This window comes from Bison bison, unplaced genomic scaffold (genome assembly GCF_000754665.1).
Source record: "Bison bison bison isolate TAMUID 2011002044 unplaced genomic scaffold, Bison_UMD1.0 scf7180017864533, whole genome shotgun sequence".
In the NCBI taxonomy this organism is placed as follows: Eukaryota; Metazoa; Chordata; class Mammalia; order Artiodactyla; family Bovidae; genus Bison; species Bison bison.
This window is the reverse complement of record NW_011495082.1, coordinates 16,154,517-16,172,238: the sequence shown is the minus strand read 5'-3', so window position 1 is coordinate 16,172,238 and position 17,722 is coordinate 16,154,517. Positions and strand designations below refer to the sequence as shown.

At 39.0% G+C, this 17,722-nt stretch overlaps 1 protein-coding gene across 1 annotated transcript in view; it reads left to right on the top strand.

The window, feature by feature from the left end:
* Nucleotides 1-17,722, top strand: part of SLCO6A1 (solute carrier organic anion transporter family, member 6A1) — a 114,539-nt gene that overhangs the window by 39,653 nt on the left and 57,164 nt on the right. Inside the window, exon 8 of the mRNA XM_010832005.1 lies at nucleotides 11,236-11,380. Within this exon, the coding sequence (XP_010830307.1) occupies nucleotides 11,236-11,380 (145 nt within the window). The remainder of the gene's footprint in view (nucleotides 1-11,235; nucleotides 11,381-17,722) is intronic.

Below are 17,722 nucleotides of genomic sequence, written 5' to 3'. Positions count from 1 at the left end.
TATGCTATCTAGGTTGGTCATAACTTTCCTTCCAAGGAGTAAGCGTCTTTTAATTTCATGGCTGCAGTCACCATCTGCAGTGATTTTGGAGCCCAAAAAAATAAAGTCTGACACTGTTTCCCCATCTATTTCTCATGAAGTGATGGGACCAGAGGCCATGATCTTCGTTTTCTGAATATTGAGCTTTAAGCCAACTTTTTCACTCTCCACTTTCACTTTCATCAAGAAGCTTTTTAGTTCCTCTTCACTTTATGCCATAAGGGTGGTGTCATCTGCATATCTGAGGTTATTGATATTTCTCCCAGAAATCTTGATTCCAGCTTGTACTTCTTCCAGCCCAGCGTTCTCATGATGTACTCTGCGTTTAAGTTAAATAAGCAGGGTGACAGTATACAGCCTTGACGTACTCCTTTTCCTATTTGGAACCAGTCTGTTGTTCCATGTCCAGTTCTAACTGTTGCTTCCTGACCTGCATATACATAATATTATGCTTGATGAAATCTCACATGTCCCTTAAACTGCCCTTACTTTTTAAATTTATTTTTCTTTTTGCTGTTCTGAATGGGTGATTTCCATAATTCTGCCTTCTAGATCACTTAAGCATTCTTTCATGTCCTTTAGTCTGTTGTTAATTCCTTTTAGTGCATTTTTCATTTCAATTCTTGTATTCTTCAGCTCTGACTGGCTCTTTTTATATTTTCAATTTCCTTGTTAAATTTCTCACTGTGTTCATCTATTCTTTTCTGAAGTTCAGTTGGCATTCTTATTACTAATGCTTTGAACTCATTATCTGAGAAATTATTTATTTATAATTTCATTAATTCTTTTTTTAGAGTTTTTTTTCTTATAATTTCATTTGAAACAAATTCCTCTGTCTTCTCATGGTGTTTAACTTTCTTGTGAATATCTCTATGAAATTAGGTAAAGCAGTTAACTATCCCAGACTCCAAAGGGTGTCCCTATGTGAGAGCATCCCTGTACAGTGTGTGTGCTCCCAGGGCCTCTGGTGGGAGAGCTGGATCTGAAATGTGCAAGGGTCATGTATTCCCCCAGGGTACACCGGCCAGCTATCACCTTGGTGGGAGGTGGGGCTGGAGCTGGCATGGATAGAGCCAGTCAGGTATGAGCTAGGGCTTGTCCTAGGCTCAGTGACCATCCTTGCCCTATCTGGGGTAAGGTTGGGTCCCGAGGTGCTGGAGGAGAAGCCCTGAGAATCAGGTCTGAGCTGTTTCCGTTCGCTACAGGTGTGTGTTCCCCCCATTCCCTGCAGTGGCGCCTTCACCTGAGAGGGTAGTTGTCCTGAAGCAAGAGCAGCCAGAGCAGGTGCCCAGTGTGAGCCTTGCTAAGGTGGTCCCTGCACATTAGTCAGTGTTCCAGACACCTCCCGATCCACGACTTCCATGAGAAGGTAAATTACAAGTAAAACTCTTGAGAAGTTAAACATTTATTGGTGTCCTCCTCAACTTGTTTTCCTTCTATTTGTCCATAGACACCAAGGCCTTTTTACTGGCAGGACCAGTGTCTCCCATCATGCAACCTGGATTAGGGTAGGCAGTAGATTAATGCTTCTACCACATGATAGGAAAATTTCCAGAATTAACTGGGATATTATATGACCCATCTTTAGGAACTGTTTCCTCCCTGCAACATTCCTCTGCGTTGGTTTCTTCATTAACATTTGTATCCCACTGCTGCTTGAGCCCTGTCCTGAATCTCAGTCTACTTTTCTCAGGCCTCTATACCCAATACTTTATATTTTACTAGTCCTGCTCTTGTTTCAACTCCCAGCTAAGTAAGCACATATAGGAGTACCTAACCTAGTTTGTTTTTGTTGACTGTATAGAACTTCTCCATCTTTGGCTGCAAAGAATATAATCAATCTGATTTCGGTGTTGACCATCTGGTGATATCCATGTGTAGAGTCTTCTCTTGTGTTGTTGCAAGAGGGTGTTTGCTATGACCAGTGCATTTTCTTGGCAAAACTCTATTAGCCTTTGCCCTGCTTCATTTCATATTCCAAGGCCAAATTTGCCTGTTATTCCATGTGTTTCTTGACTTCCTACTTTTACATTCCAGTCCCCTATAATGAAAAGGACATCTTTTTTGGGTGTTAGTTCTAAAAGGTCTTGTAGGTCTTTATAGAACCGTTCAACTTCAGCTTCTTCAGCGTTACTGGTTGGGGCAAAGACTTGGATTACTGTGATATTGAATGGTTTGCCTTGGAAACAAACAGAGATCATTCTGTCGTTTTTGAGATTGCATCCAAGTACTGCATTTCAGACTCTTGTTGACCATGATGGCTAATCCATTTCTTCTAAGGTATTCCTGCCCTCAGTAGTAGATATAATGGTCATCTGAGTTAAATTCACCCATTCCAATCCATTTTAGTTCGCTGATTCCTAGAATGTCGACGTTTACTCTTGCCATCTCCTGTTTGACCACTTCCAATTTGCCTTGATTCATGGACCTGACATTCCAGGTTCCTATGAAATATTGCTCTTTACAGCATCGGACCTTGCTTCTATCACCAGTCACATCCACAACTGGGTATTGTTTTTGCTTTGGCTCCATCCCTTCATTCTTTCTGGAGTTATTTCTCCATTGATCTCCAGTAGCATATTGGGCACCTACTGACCTGGGGAATTCCTCTTTTATCCTATCATTTTGCCTTTTCATACTGTTCATTGGGTTCTCAAGGCAAGAATACTGAAGAAACACAAGCTGGAATCAAGATTGCTGGGAGAAATAGCAATAACCTCAGATATGGCAGATGACACCACCCTTATGGCAGAAAGTGAAGAGGAACTCAAAAGCCTCTTGATGAAAGTGAAAGTGGAGAGTGAAAATGTTGGCTTAAAGCTCAACATTCAGAAAACGAAGATCATGGTGTCTGGTCCCATCACTTCATGGGAAATAGATGGGGAAACAGTAGAAACAGTGTCAGACTTTATTTTTTTGGGCTCCAAAATCACCGCAGATGGTGATTGCAGCCATGAAATGAAAAGACGCTTACTCCTTGGAAGGAAAGTTATGACCAAGCCAGATAGCATATTGAAAAGCAGAGACATTACTTTGCCAACAAAGGTCCATCTAGTCAAGGCTATGGTTTTTCCAGTGGTCATGTATGGATGTGAGAGTTGGACTGTGAAGAAAGCTGAGTGCCAAAGAATTGATGCTTTTGAACTGTGGTGTTGGAGAAGACTCTTGAGAGTCCCTTGGACTGCAAGGAGATCCAACCAGTCCATTCTGAAGGAGATCAGCCCTGGGATTTCTTTGGAAGGAATGATGCTAAAGCTGAAACTCTAGTACTTTGGCCACTTCATGGGAAGAGTTGACTCATTGGAAAAGACTCTGATGCTGGGAGAGATTGGGGGCAGGAGGAGAAGGGGAAGACAGAGGATGAGATGGCTGGATGACATCATTGACTTGATGGACATAAGTCTGAGTGAACTCCGGGAGTTGGTGATGGACAGGGAGGCCTGGCGTGCTGCGATTCATGGGGTCGCAAAGTCGGACACGACTGAGTGACTGAACTGAACTGAACCTAGTACTGAACTGAACCTAGTTTGAAATTCCAGACCAGCATGAGCTTCCTCTAGTATAGTAAAGACCCTGGGTTGTTGAGAAACTCTGAGAAGGACTAGGACTAAGACCCACAGTACCGCAAGACATGGCTAATTGCACAGAACTGTCTTCTATTTTGTGGAACTAATTCAGGTTCTCCCTTTGTGTGTCAACCAGTACCAGAAAACCCTCATTTTGCTACAGCAAACCACTTAGATACCAATTTATATATCTGGCTTTCTTTTTTGCACTCCCCCCATATGTTATACCTAAGAAAAGAAATAGGCTGGATTTTTTAGGTAAGAAAACCTGTAAGAGAATCCTTGGTATGCTGATGATTTTCTCTGTTCATAGTCCCTTTCTGAATAAGGTGCCCAGAAGTGTTTCCTTGTGCATTAGTCGCTGTACTCTGTATGATATATTCTGATTGTTCTAGCCAAAAGTAGATCTGGATCAGCATTTGAGCCCAAGTCAGTAATCTTTAGATTTCCCTAAAACTTACTGAGTATCATATCTTGAGAACAATAACCAGTAGGGGCACCTTGCTATGAAGTAACTTATCTCATCAATTTCTCTCTCAGGGAGTATACATAGGAGAAAGAGAGGGAAAATTGAGCAACATGCCTTTGGTAAATGGACATAGAGAAGATGAGTTATCAAAGGCCATTGAGATGAAGAAGCAAATGGAGAGAGAATAGTCAGTAGCCAAAACAGAAGTAGACATAGATGCAATAAACTGACAGAAAGAAGCTGAATATTCCAGCCTTTGAAGCAATCGGGACAAAGCAATGGAACTCCCACTGTTGAGCAGTCATGGTGGGCTGCCATCTTATTCTGAATGATGTCCTATATCTTTACAAGCACTGCATTGTTGAGCTACCGAGAGTCTGCTTGGACTTTATTTCCTGTGTAACACTGTAATAAGTTGCATTATGAGTTAGCCAATGAGTCCATTCATGTCAGCCTAAACACAAAAATTGTCTCATGCCCTTGTTCCCAGATTAGCATCATCATCATTATTTGGGAGTTTGCTGAAACATAAATTCTTAGGCCCCATTCCAGATCTACTGAACCAGAAACTTTGGAAGTAGGACCTGGCAATATATGTTTTATAACCATCCTCCAAATGATTTAAGACACACTAAAGTTTATAAGTAAGAAATCTAGTAATCTGATGTGATTATTCTTACTTTATAAATGATGAAATTGATATGTATTCTTTACTGGGCACCTACTATTAATATGTATCAGATATTATTTAAATTATTACACAGACTCAATTCTCATAATCACCATAAGTTAGATATTATAATTTCTACTTTACCAGTAATTTAAAGAGGATGAGCAAAATAAGGGAGAAATGATGAGTAACTTTTCTAGGACCTGTATAACTTTGGACACACACTTACACACACATGTACAGGGGACTGAACTGAGGTTAAAAGCATAAGAATACCTCATGTATTTGGCTCTGAGGCCATTGCTCCGGCTACTATTACATAATACTTGCTAAAAATGAGACATATAGAGATTGTGATTTGCTCACTGTTGCTTCAAAAATCAGTTGCAGACCCAGACAAAAACTAGATTTCTCTGCTTCTTGTTCTGCTCGTTATATCTAATACAGTCTTCCATTTCATCCAGAATCATGAAATATTGCTTTAACTTTCATTAGAATAAGGACTATTCTTAGTGTTCAATTCTCAATAATTATTATGAATAAATTACATTTGTGAACTAGAAGGACCTATAAAAGAGATGTAACCCAGTAATTGAGCAGTGTCTGAATATGCAACATGAGAAATATAAAATTAAAAAATAAAACAAAATAAAATATTCAAATAAACAAGACTATTCATGAAATAGTACTTTTAAAATTAACAAAGTAAAAAGTAATCACAAAACTATAAACAATTCAGGAACTATGTTAACAAAGCTGCTCAAGAACTTCATGAAAAAATCTATAACTCTATGTAATGGTATTAGAGGAGACTAGGATAAGTTGAAAGATACACAATATTTGTTGTTGTTTTTGTTCAGTCACTCAGTTGTGTTGACTCTTTGCAGTCCCATGGACTGCAACATGCCAGGCTTCCCTGTCCTTCACTATCTCCCAGAGTTTGCTCAAGCTTATGTACATTGAGTCGATGATGCCATCCAACCATCTCATCCTCTGTCGCCCCATTCTCCTCCTGTCCTCAGTCTTTCCCAGCATTAGGGTATTTCCCAGTGAACTCAGGTGGCCAAAGTATTGGAGCTTCAGCTTCAGTATCAGTCCTGCCAATGAATATTCAGGATTGATTTCCTTTAGGACTCACTGGCTTGATCTCCTTGCAGTCCAAAGAACTCTCAAAAGTCTTCTCTAACACCACAGTTAGAAAGCATTAATTCTTCTGCTCTCACCTTCTTTAAAGTCCAACTCTCATATCCATATGTGACTACTGGAAAAACCATAGCTTTGACTATACCAATCTTTGTTGACAAAGTGATGTCTCAGCTTTTTAATATGATGTCTAGTTTTGTCATGGCTTTTCCTTCAAGGAGCAAGCATCTTTTAGATTCATGTCTGCAGTCACCATCTGCAGTGATCTTGGAGCCCCCCCAAAATAAAGTCTGTCACTGTTTCCATTGTTTGACCATCTATTTGCCATGAAAGATGGGACCAGATGCCATGATCTTAGTTTTCTGAATTGAGTTTTAAGCCAGCTTTTCCACTCTCGACTCTTTCACTTTCATCAAGAGGCTGTTCCTCCTTGCTTTCAGCCAGCCATAAGGGTGATGTCATCTGCATATCTGAGGTTATTGGTATTTCCCCCAGCAATCTTGATTCCAGCTTGAACTTCATCCAGCCTGGCTTTTCACAGATGTATTTTGCATATAAGTTAAATAAGCAGGGTGACAATATACAGCATTGATGTGCTCCTTTCCCAATTTTGAACCAGTTTGTTGTTCCATGTCCAGTTCTAACTGTTCCTTTTTGACAGGCATACAGATATTTCAAGAGGCAGGTAAGGTAGTCTGTTATTCCCATCTCTTAAAGAATTTTCCACAGTTTGTTGTGATCCACACAGCAGAAGTAGATATTTTTCTGAAATTCTCTTGCTTTTTCTGTGATCCAGTGTATGTTGGCAATTTGATCTCTGGTTCCTCTGCCTGTTCTAAACCCAGCTTGTACATCTGGATGTCCTCAGTTCAATAGTGTTTGAGCATTACCTTACTGGCATGTGAAATGAGTTCAATTGTGCAGTAGTCTAAACATTTTTTGGCCTTGCCTTTCTTGGTGATTGGAATGAAAACTGACTTTTTCAAATTTTTGGCCTTAGCTGAGTTTTCCAAATTTTCTGGCATATTGAGTGTACCACTTTCACAGCATCATTTTTTAGGATTTGAAATAACTCAATGGGTATTCCATCATTTCCACTAGCTTTGCTCATAGTAATGCTTCCTAAGGCCCACTTGACTTCACACTACAGGATGCCTGGCTCTAGGTGAGTGATCACAACAAAATGGTTATCTGGGTCATTAAGATATTTTTTCTACAGTTCTTCTGTGTATTCTTGCCATCTCTTCTGAATATCTTCTGCTTCTATTAGGTCCATACCATTTCTGTCCTTTATTGAGCCCATCTTTGCATGAAATGTTCCCTTGGTATCTCTAATTTTCTTGAAGGGATCTCTAGTCTTTCCCATTCTACTGTTTTTCTCTATTTCTTTGCACTGATCACTGAGGCAGGCTTTCTTATCTCTCCTTGCTATTCTGTGAATTCTGCATTCAGATGGATGTATCTTCCCTTTTCTCCTTTGCCTTTTACTTCTCTTCTTTTCTCATTTATTTGTCAGGCCTCCTCAGACAACCATTTTGCCTTGTTTGCATTTATTTTTCTTGGGGATGGTTTTGATCATTGCCTCCTATACAATGTCACAAACCTCCGTCCATAGACAGAGGCACTCAATCAGATCTAATTCCTTGAATCTATTTCTCACTTCCACTGTATAATCATAAGGTATTTGATTTAGGTCATATTTGAATAGCCTAGTGGTTTACCCTACTTTCTTCATAGCTCAGTTGGTAAAGAATCTGCCTGCAATGCAGTAGACCTGGGTTCCATTCCTGGGTTGGGCAGATCCCCTGGGGAAGGGAAAGGCTTCCCACTCCAGTATTCTGTCCTGGAGAATTCCATGGACTGTATAGTCCATGGGGTCAAAGAGTCGGGCATGACTGAGCGACTTTCACTCACTTCACTTCCATTTAAGTCTGAATTTTGCAATAAGGAGTTCATGATCTGAGCCACAATCAGCTACCAGTCTTGCTTTTGCTGTCTGTATAGAGCATATTCATCTTTGGCTGCAAAGAATATAATCAATCTGATTTCACTATTGACCATCTGGTGATGTCCATGTGTTGAGTCATCTGTTGTGTTGTTGGAAGAGGGTGTTTGCTATGGCCAGGGTGTTCTCTTGGCAAAACTGTTAGCCTTGCTCTGTTTCATTTTGTATCCCAGGGCCAAACTTGCCTGTTACTCCAGGTATCTCTTAATTTCCTACTTTTGCATTCCAGTCCCCTATGATGAAAAGGACATCTTTTTTGGGTGTTAGTTCTAGAGGTCTTGTAGATCTTCATAGAACCATTGAGTTTCAGCTCTTTGGCATTAGTGGTTGGGGCGTGCTGCTGCTGCTGCTGCTGCTAAGTTGCTTCAGTCGTGTCTGACTCTGTGCGACCCCATAGATGGCAGCCCACCAGGCTCTGCCGTCCCTGGGAATCTCCAGGCAAGAGTACTGGAGTGGGGTGCCATTGAGTGGTTGGGGCATAGACTTGGATTACTGTGATATTGAACAGTTTGCCTTTGAAATGAACCGAGACCATTCTGTCATTTTTGAGATTGCACCCAAGTACTGCATTTTGGACTCTTTTGTTGACTATGACGGCTACTCCATTTCTTGTAAGGGATTCTTGCCCACAGTAGTAGATATAACAGTCGTCTGAATTAAATTCACCCATTCCAACCCACTTTAGTTTGCTGATTCCTAAAATGTCAATGTTCACTCTTGCCATCTCCTGTTTGACCACTTCCAAGTTACCTTGATTCAAGCATCTAACAGGTTCCTATGTAGTATTGTTCTTTACAGCATCAGACTTCACATTCATCACCAGACATACCCACAACTGGGCATTGTTTCTGCTTTGGCTCAGCCTCTTCATTCCTTCTGGAGCTATTTCTCTGCTCTTCTCCAGGAGTATCATGTCTTTTTGCCTTTTCATACTGTTCGTGGGGTTCTCAAGGCAAGAATGCTGAAATGGTTTGCCATTTCTTTCTCCAGTGGACCACAGTTGGTCATAACTCTCTACCATGACCCATCCGTCTTGGGTGACCCTATAGGACATGGCTCGTAGTTTCATTACGTTACACAAAGCTGTGATCTATGTGATCATTTTGGTTAGTTTTCTGTGATTGTTGTTTTGATTCTATCTGCCCTCTGATGGATGAGGGTAAGAGGCTTGTACAAGCTTCTGATGGGAGGGACTGGCTGTGGGGAAAAGTGGGTGTTACTCTGGTGTGCAAGGTCATGCTCTTCTCTGGGTTGGGGAAATCCCCTGCAGAAGGAAGTGGCAACCCACTCCAGTATCCTTGCCTGGAAATTCCATGGACAGAGGAGCCTGGCAGGGAAGTCACTGAGTGACTGGGCACGCAAGGGCATGAATAAGTGAAACAAAGAATATTTATTCTAGAGAATAAGTGAAACAAAGAATATTTATTCTAGTACACAATAAGACCTGATATAAAGCCATAGTGGTTTAAAAAAGAAAAGGTATTATTTCCTCAGTACAAACAAACAAGCCAGTGGAACAGAAAACCCAGCTACAGATTAGTGTATATAAGAACTTGTCATATGATAGAGGAGGCAGTCCGAAGATAATTGTTCAGTAGGTATGATGACTAACTCGGTTCTTTGTGTGGTAAAGTGAAGTTGGCTGTCTACTTCATATTATGCAAAAAGATAATTTCTAGGTTAGTATAATGTGACTATAAAAAATGACAAAGTCAAGGTTTAAAACGAAAGAAACACCTTGCAATATAAGGATATGAAAATAATAGACAAGATTTGTAATAGTGTCAAATATGAGCTTATTTATGGATTAGATTGCATTAAGACATTAATGTAATTAAGATGTCTTAAGTACATTACATTAAGATTTCTGTTCAATGAAGGAAGCTGTAGACAGTGTTAAAAGGTTAGTGACAGATAACTAAATCCAACACAAGATTAGTATTTAGAATAAATGAGAGTTCTTGGAAAATCTACAGAATTTCAGGAAGCATATAAACAGCCGGTTCATACTCCCAAGTGAATACTAAATAGCTAAGAAATTATATGAAGAAATGCTCAGTTATATTTGAAGTTAGAGAATTATAAAAAATAGCACTGTAATAATATGCATTCATCAGAATGGTGAAATTTTGAAAGCCAACTAATATTAAAGTGTTTGTGAATATGTGGGGTATGCCAGTTATCTGTTGCTACATGACAAACCACTCCCAAACTTAGTGGCTTAAAATAAAAGAGCATCTGTTTTGATCAATTGTAGTAAAGTAAGTCTGGGTGATGAAGTCATCTGAAGGTTTGTTCCAGATATTAGCTTTTGATTCTGGCTGTTTGCCAGAATGCCCACACGTGACCTCCCCGTCTGGCCTGGTTTTTCTCAGAACACGGTAACCACGTTCCACGGCCAGACTCCTGAGAGAGTTCGTTCCCAGCAGAAGTCATACTGTCATTATTTGACCCAGCCTCAGAAGTTGTGCAGCATTACTTGCTTTGTGAGGCAGTCAGTCAGGCCTTTTGAAGTTCAACCCTCTTTCTTGGAGAATGGCGAAGTTCTGGAAAGGAATATGAAATCAGAAATATTGCTTTGATGAATTTTAGAAAAGTACCAGTCGCTATGTGAAGAAAATGGAATTCTCTTGTATTACGGTGGGAGTATAAACTGATAATTTTGGAGAAAAATTTGGAGAAATAATGGCATGAGGTAGACCAAATCCCAGAGCCCTAGCAATCCCTGTCTAGTATATATATTTACAAAGACACTCTGTCCTATTTCTTTAAGGGTTGCACAGGGATGTTTAATGTCACCTTGTTCACACCAGTAGGAAGCTCAAGTCGACTTAAGCATTTAACCCTATGGGAGTGGTATTACACTACGTAATGTGTTAAATATAACCCAGAAGATGAATTTGACAAATACGCAGAAAATGATAGATTTCAGAAATAGTGTTTAGGGATAGAAAAAGAAATTTTAAGTTTATTTAAAAATATACAAATATAAAACATCATTGAACATTCTCAAAGATATATACATATCTAAGAAATATAGAAATCAGTTTGAAAATTAATATTCTAGTTCTAGCAGTCCTAGCACACTGCCAGAGTCACAAATCAAAATTATAGGTGCTATGGAGATCAAATAGCAAATAAAAATGGTTCAAACACTACATGTCTTTTATGGTATATTGGTGAATTTTAAGTTTCTGTTTCAATTTTTATATACATATAGTATTGTCAGTTATTGAAAAAGGTAAACTTTTTGTGGATCAGTCACTAATATACAGGTGGGTATATCTATTTTTCTTTACCTAATAAAATAAAATAATTCATATGTAACTTATTTCTATTTCAGATTCTGATCAAGAATCCAATATTTGTGTACCTATCTCTGTCCAGAGCTTCAGAATCTTTAGTTATGATTGGAGCATCTGAATTTTTGCCTATATATATAGAAAATCAGTTTATATTATCACCCAATGAGGCAACTACACTTGCAGGTAGACATTTCCATTCATTGTACTCATTGTGAAATTTTTATGTAAAGTTTTCTTTTATGTATTTATGAAAAATTTCAACTAAGTGGGAAGTAGAAGGAGCAGTAGTGTTTGCTTAAATTTTAAATATCTGAATACTGCTTGTTCAAATTTTTAAAATATGAACATTTTCCCATCATTGCATCACTAGTTTTTAACATATAGAAATTTGTAGGACTTCTGCATTTCTCTTTTATCACATTTCTTTTCCTCCCTCTGCAGAGGTAACTTACACCTCTTTTAAAATTGGAGTTCTTCCTTCTCACACATTTATATATTGTTACCTCTTATGTACCTGTCTACATACAGTCTATTTCTAAAATCTATATATCATTTTGTATGTGCTCTTCTGTTACTTTTATCTGAAATTATGTTCATCAGGTTCATATTGACCTCTATTTAAGGCATTTTAAGGTTGCTATGGGATTCTATTTTATGAATGCTGTTTCTTTTTCTGTATCATATACATCAACATGAAGTTGCCTCCAACTATTTCACTTTTCCAAACAATGAAGTAACAAATAGACTCGTATACATGTTCCTTGTGCACCTCTGTAAAAGTTGATCTAAGTTTAGACATCAAAGAGACGCTGCTATTAAGTACATCAGTTTTATTAGATGTTGAGAATTGGTTCTCCAAAAGAGGGTGCAAGTGGAATTAAATGTTTTAAGGTTCTAGCATTAATGGGAAAATGGTGAATGTGATCATTTATTTTATGTTGTAAAAAATCAGGGATACACACTGTAACTTGCAGGTAACCAGTAAGAGAATAGTAAAGAGTACATTAACTTCAAATATGTTATTAACAATTTAAAAAAATAAGAAAGGAAAAAAAAGGAACATAAAACATGTAAGCCAAATAAAAACAAATGTTAATACGTGCAAAAGTTTTGACTTTCAGCCCATTGTGGAGTAGATTTTGTGGTAAAGGGCACACCATTGTTGAATTGCACATAGTCCAAAAGCCAAACACGACACAGTTTCAGGGGCCATATGACAGATTTTTCCACGGGTATACCATTTTGTTTGACAATGATTAATATAATTAACAGATAGGGACTAATCATTCAGTATTTTTTCATACAGTACTTAATTAAAGCTAATATCAATAAGACTCCAAAGAACAGGATAAGGCCACCTGCAGTATTGGCCTCAATCATGCTAGCAAAGTTCGGATGCAGCCAGCTGACCAAATTTCTTGGTCCTCAGGATCTACCTTAGACAGTAAGATAAATTTCTGCTTGTTTCTGTATTGACTTTTCCACTTAGCCTGAGGTATTCATTCAGGCATAACAGAATGGGTTAGTAATTGCATATATTCTACCGGGGCCTGCGAGGATGAAGTTTTGGGCAATTCACTCATCCATAACAATGCTGCTCAGTGACTGAGGCTGACCAGAGTGCTTTCCAGGGATGAGGTGTCATTGATTTTTCAACGAAAATTAGGGAGAAGTTTTTTTGTACCACCTTTTCTAGTCGGATTACTTGTCGAGTAGTAGAGACAACTGCCTTCAAGGTGTGTACAGATAGTGTATCAGTAGTCCCTCTGAAAATCTTCCCAGAGTAAAGAAAGTTACTTCATTTGAAAGAAATTCCCACAGTATTCTGAGGGCTATGTGGTCTAGTGGTGGTGTTTCTTTAAACATTTGTGGCTCTTTTATGACCACCTCCGTGGCAGGACCACACCAATTCCAGTTGACAAGTAAGGCTTGTCAAATGGTTAGTGGTGAGTCTGTTTTGGTTCATCTCCAAATGAGAATATCAGTCCACAAAATCAAGTTTTCTGTGAGTCAGGACTTTGATTATGCCAAGAGACCAGTAATAAGCTAAGTGTTAGTGTTCGTCACTCAGTCGTGTTCAACTCCCTGTGACCCCGTAGACTGTAGCCCACCAGGTTCCTCTCCCCACAGAATTCTCCAGGCCAGAATACTAGAGTGGGTTCCCATTTTCTTCCCCAGAATAAGCTAAGAGTTGCTTTTAAATGTAGCTGTTTCAGGGAGTCTGTGACTCTTATACAAGCAATAATGCTTCTGAGTGGCGGTTTCCTCCCTTTTTCCAGAGGCTCCAGCACACAAAATCATCAGTCACAGAGCCTTGCAGCTGAAATCGGTTTATTAGGTTTGTGGTATGGTGGCTCAGAGGTTAAAGCGTCTGCCTGCAATGCGGGAGACCTGGGTTTGATCCCTGGGTTGGGAAGATCCCCTGGAGAAGGAAATGGCAACCCACTCCAGTATTCTTGCCTGGTGAATCCCATGGACAGAGGAGCCTGGTAGGCTACAGTCCACGGGGTTGCAAAGAGTCGGACATGACTGAATGACTTCATTTTCACTTTTCACTTTCACCTCAAAGTATGGAGCATACCACAGCTTTCTGATTAGCGTTCAGTGTAGGTCTGTGGGTCAGCTAATATAATAGACCAAAGAGAAACCGTAAGTGAGTTGTCTACTGTGTTCAATTCTCAAAAATCCAAAATCCAATGCTAGACTGGCTTTTGGTTAGTGGAAAGGGAGACAGTTTTTCCTTAACTTCCAGAGGGATAGAGCGCTGTGATTCTGTCTGCAGAGTGCCCCAAAACCTGATGAGCAGTCTCTGGATTTTGTTAGGCTTGATCAGTCTTCCTTGCTGATGATGGTACAATAACACCAAAGTCAGAGCCATTGAGTCAGGCCTCTCACCCTACAACCAACTGAGTATCTTCTATCATTGAAAGCTTTGGGCATCTTAGGTAGTGGCAGTCAAAATAAATCTGCCCCTTGTAGTAAATGGGAGAGGAATTTAGGTACTCCTGAGGGAGTACTGCAGATGTATGTTTGTGGCCTTCTAGCACAAATGAAAATTAGTCTTCTTTGGGTACTAGTGGGGCGCAAAAGAAGACTGGCAGTGTCCAAGACAATGTATCCAGTGCCATCAGTCTGTGCCCAAAATTTAGTGACATCACCATGTACAGGCCATTCAAGGCTGTAGGGACAATGGAATTCAGTTGGTGGTTAATCCACTGTAAACCTCAAGCCCCTGGAAACTTTTTTTCACTGGACATAAGGTCTGTTGATGAGACACTGCTTCATTTAAGTCCCTAATGGAAGCTGGGACTTTCCTTTCTCCTCCTGGGGTCCTGGGTTGTTCCTGTTGGACCATACATGAGGAAAAGGACAGCAATTTATGTGCTCCTCTGTCGCTCTTAGAATTTAGAAGCGTATGCAGTACCAGTGTGCAAAATACAGTTACCAATTCTACACTTTGAAATTGAAACTACAGCATACTATAGAAATACCTGTGAAAATGTAGGACAAAAAGCAGTCACCGCATTTACTTGTAGGATATATAGCATCAGAGGGTAGTAGAGAATTGTTGCCCAATAAATAAAGTAGTAATTTTTTAAATACAAAAATTTAAATTTAAATATTTTTTAAATTTAAAATTATTTGAATACAGTTATTGTTTAAATCGGTACATTTAAATAAAGACAAATCTTGACCTCTATGTAACTACATACATAGATACCAATTCTAGGTAGATTTCAGGTCTCAATGTGTATGGTAAAACAATAAAGCTTTTTAGAAAGATGTAGGAAAATATCTTCGTGTCTTAGAGAAGATAAAGATTTATTAAACAGGACACAAATTACATAAATATGGAGGAAAAAATGTGGTATTACATTAAAATTAAGAACTTACATTCATCAAAGGTCAGCATGAAGAGTGAAAATGCATATAAAACAATCTTTTCAATAGAAATATTCTACAAAGCATTTGGGTCCAGAATATATTTAAAAATCTGACAGTAGGAGAAATTAAGGCTTTTGCCCAGGGACCCGCAGCCAGGGACGCTGGGATTTGAACACAGCGCTGCGCCAGCCCTGCTTCTTCCTCCTTCCCCTGGGAGGTAGCTTGATTTAAAAAAAAAAAAAATCTGACAGTAATAAAAAGGTAGATAATCCAATAAAAATGGACAAAAGATTTGAACAGGCATTATATAAAAGATGATACCAGTTGGCCAATATTCATGTGAAAATGTACTCACCTTCAGTGGTTTTTCAGGGAAATACATATTAAAACCACAAGGCAAAACTAGTACCCAGTCACCAGAATTGCTGAAATGTAAGGGAAAGATATGTTGGTATGAATGTGGAGCAATTGCCATTTTATCAACTCCTGGTGAGAGTGTAAATTGGTTTATCGTTTTATAAATCTGTTTGGCAGTGTCATAAAAATCTGAACCTATACATATGCTCTGTGGTGTTGGAGAGGACTCTTGAGAGTCCCTTGGACTGCAAGGAGATCCAACCAGTCCATGCTGAAGATCGGCCCTGGGATTTCTTTGGAAGGAATGATGCTAAAGCTGAAACTCCAGCACTTTGGCCACCTCACGCGAAGAGTTGACTCAGTGGAAAAGACTCTGATGCTGGGAGGGATTGGGGGCAGGAGGAGAAGGGGACGACAGAGGATGAGATGGCTTGATGGCATCACTGACTCGATGGACGTGAGTCTGAGTGAACTCCGGGAGTTGGTGATGGACAGGGAGGCCTGGCGTGCTGGAATTCATGGGGTCGCAAAGAGTCGGACATGACTGAGCGACTAATCTGATCTGATACATATCCTCTGACCCAAGAATTCAACTCCTAGTTATATACACAAATTCCTTTCTTAAGAATATATTCAAATTAACAAAGATCAAACACAAAGAACAAATATTAAAAGCAGCAAGGGAAAAACAACAAATACCACACAAGGGAATTCCCATGAGGATAACAGCTGATCTTTCAATAGAAACTCTTCAAGCCGGGAGGGAATGGCAAGACATACTTAAAGTGATAAAGGAAAATAACCTACAGCCTAGATTACTGTACCCAGCAAGGATCTCATTCAAATATGAAGGAGAAATCAAAAGCTTTACAGACAAGCAAAAGCTGAGAGAATTCAGCACCACCAAACCAGCTCTCCAACAAATGCTAAAGGATCTTCTCTAGACAGGAGACACAAAAACAGTGTATAAACTCGAACCCAAAACAATAAAGTAAATGGCAACAGGATCATACTTATCAATAATTACCTTAAATGTAAATGGGTTGACTGCCCCAACCAAAAGACAAAGACTGGCTGAATGGATACAAAAATAAGACCCCTATATATGTTGTCTGCAAAAGACCCACCTCAAAAGAGGGGACACATACAGACTGAAAGTGAAGGGCTGGAAAAAGATTTTCCATGCAAATAGAGACCAAAAGAAAGCAGGAGTAGCAATACTCATATCAGATAAAATAGACTTTAAAGCAAAGGCTGTGAAGAGAGACAAAGAAGGTCACTACATAATGATCAAAGGATCAATCCAAGAAGAAGATATAACAATTATAAATACATATGCACCCAACATAGGAGCACAGCAATATGTAAGACAAATGCTAACAAGTATGAAAGGGGAAATTAACAATAACACAATAATAGTGGGAGACTTAAAACCCCACTCACACCTATGGATAGATCAACTAAACAGAAAATTAACAAGGAAACACAAACTTTAAATGATACAATAGACCAGTTAGACCTAATTGATATCTATAGGACATTTCATCCCAAAACAATGAATTTCACCTTTTTCTCAAGCACACACGGAACCTTCTACAGGGTAGATCACATCCTGGGCCATAAATCTAGCCTTGGTAAATTCAAAAAAATTAAAATCATCCCAAGCATCTTTTCTGACCACAATGCAGTAAGATTAGATCTCAATTACAGGAGAAAAACTATTAAAAATTCCAGCATATGGAGGCTGAACAACATGCTGCTGAATAATCAACAAATCACAGAAGAAATAAAAAAAGAAATCAAAATTTGCATAGAAACGAATGAAAATGAAAACACAACAACCCAAAACCTATGGGACACTTTAAAAGCAGTCCTAAGGGGAAAGTTCATAGCAATACAGGCATACCTCAAGAAACAAGAAAAAAGTCAAATAAATAACCTAACTCTACACCTAAAGCAACTAGAAAAGGAAGAAATGAAGAACCCCAGGGTTAGTAGAAGGAAGGAAATCTTAAAAATTAGGGCAGAAATAAATGCAAAAGAAACAAAAGAGACCATAGCAAAAATCAACAAGGCAAAAGCTGGTTCTTTGAAAGGATAAATAAAATTGACAAACCATTAGCCAGACTCATCAAGAAACAAAGGGAGAAAAATCAAATCAGTAAAATTAGAAATGAAAATGGAGAGATCACAACAGACGGCACAGAAATTCAAAGGATCATAAGAGACTACTATCAGCGATTATATGCCAATAAAATGGACAACGTGAAAGAAATGGACAAA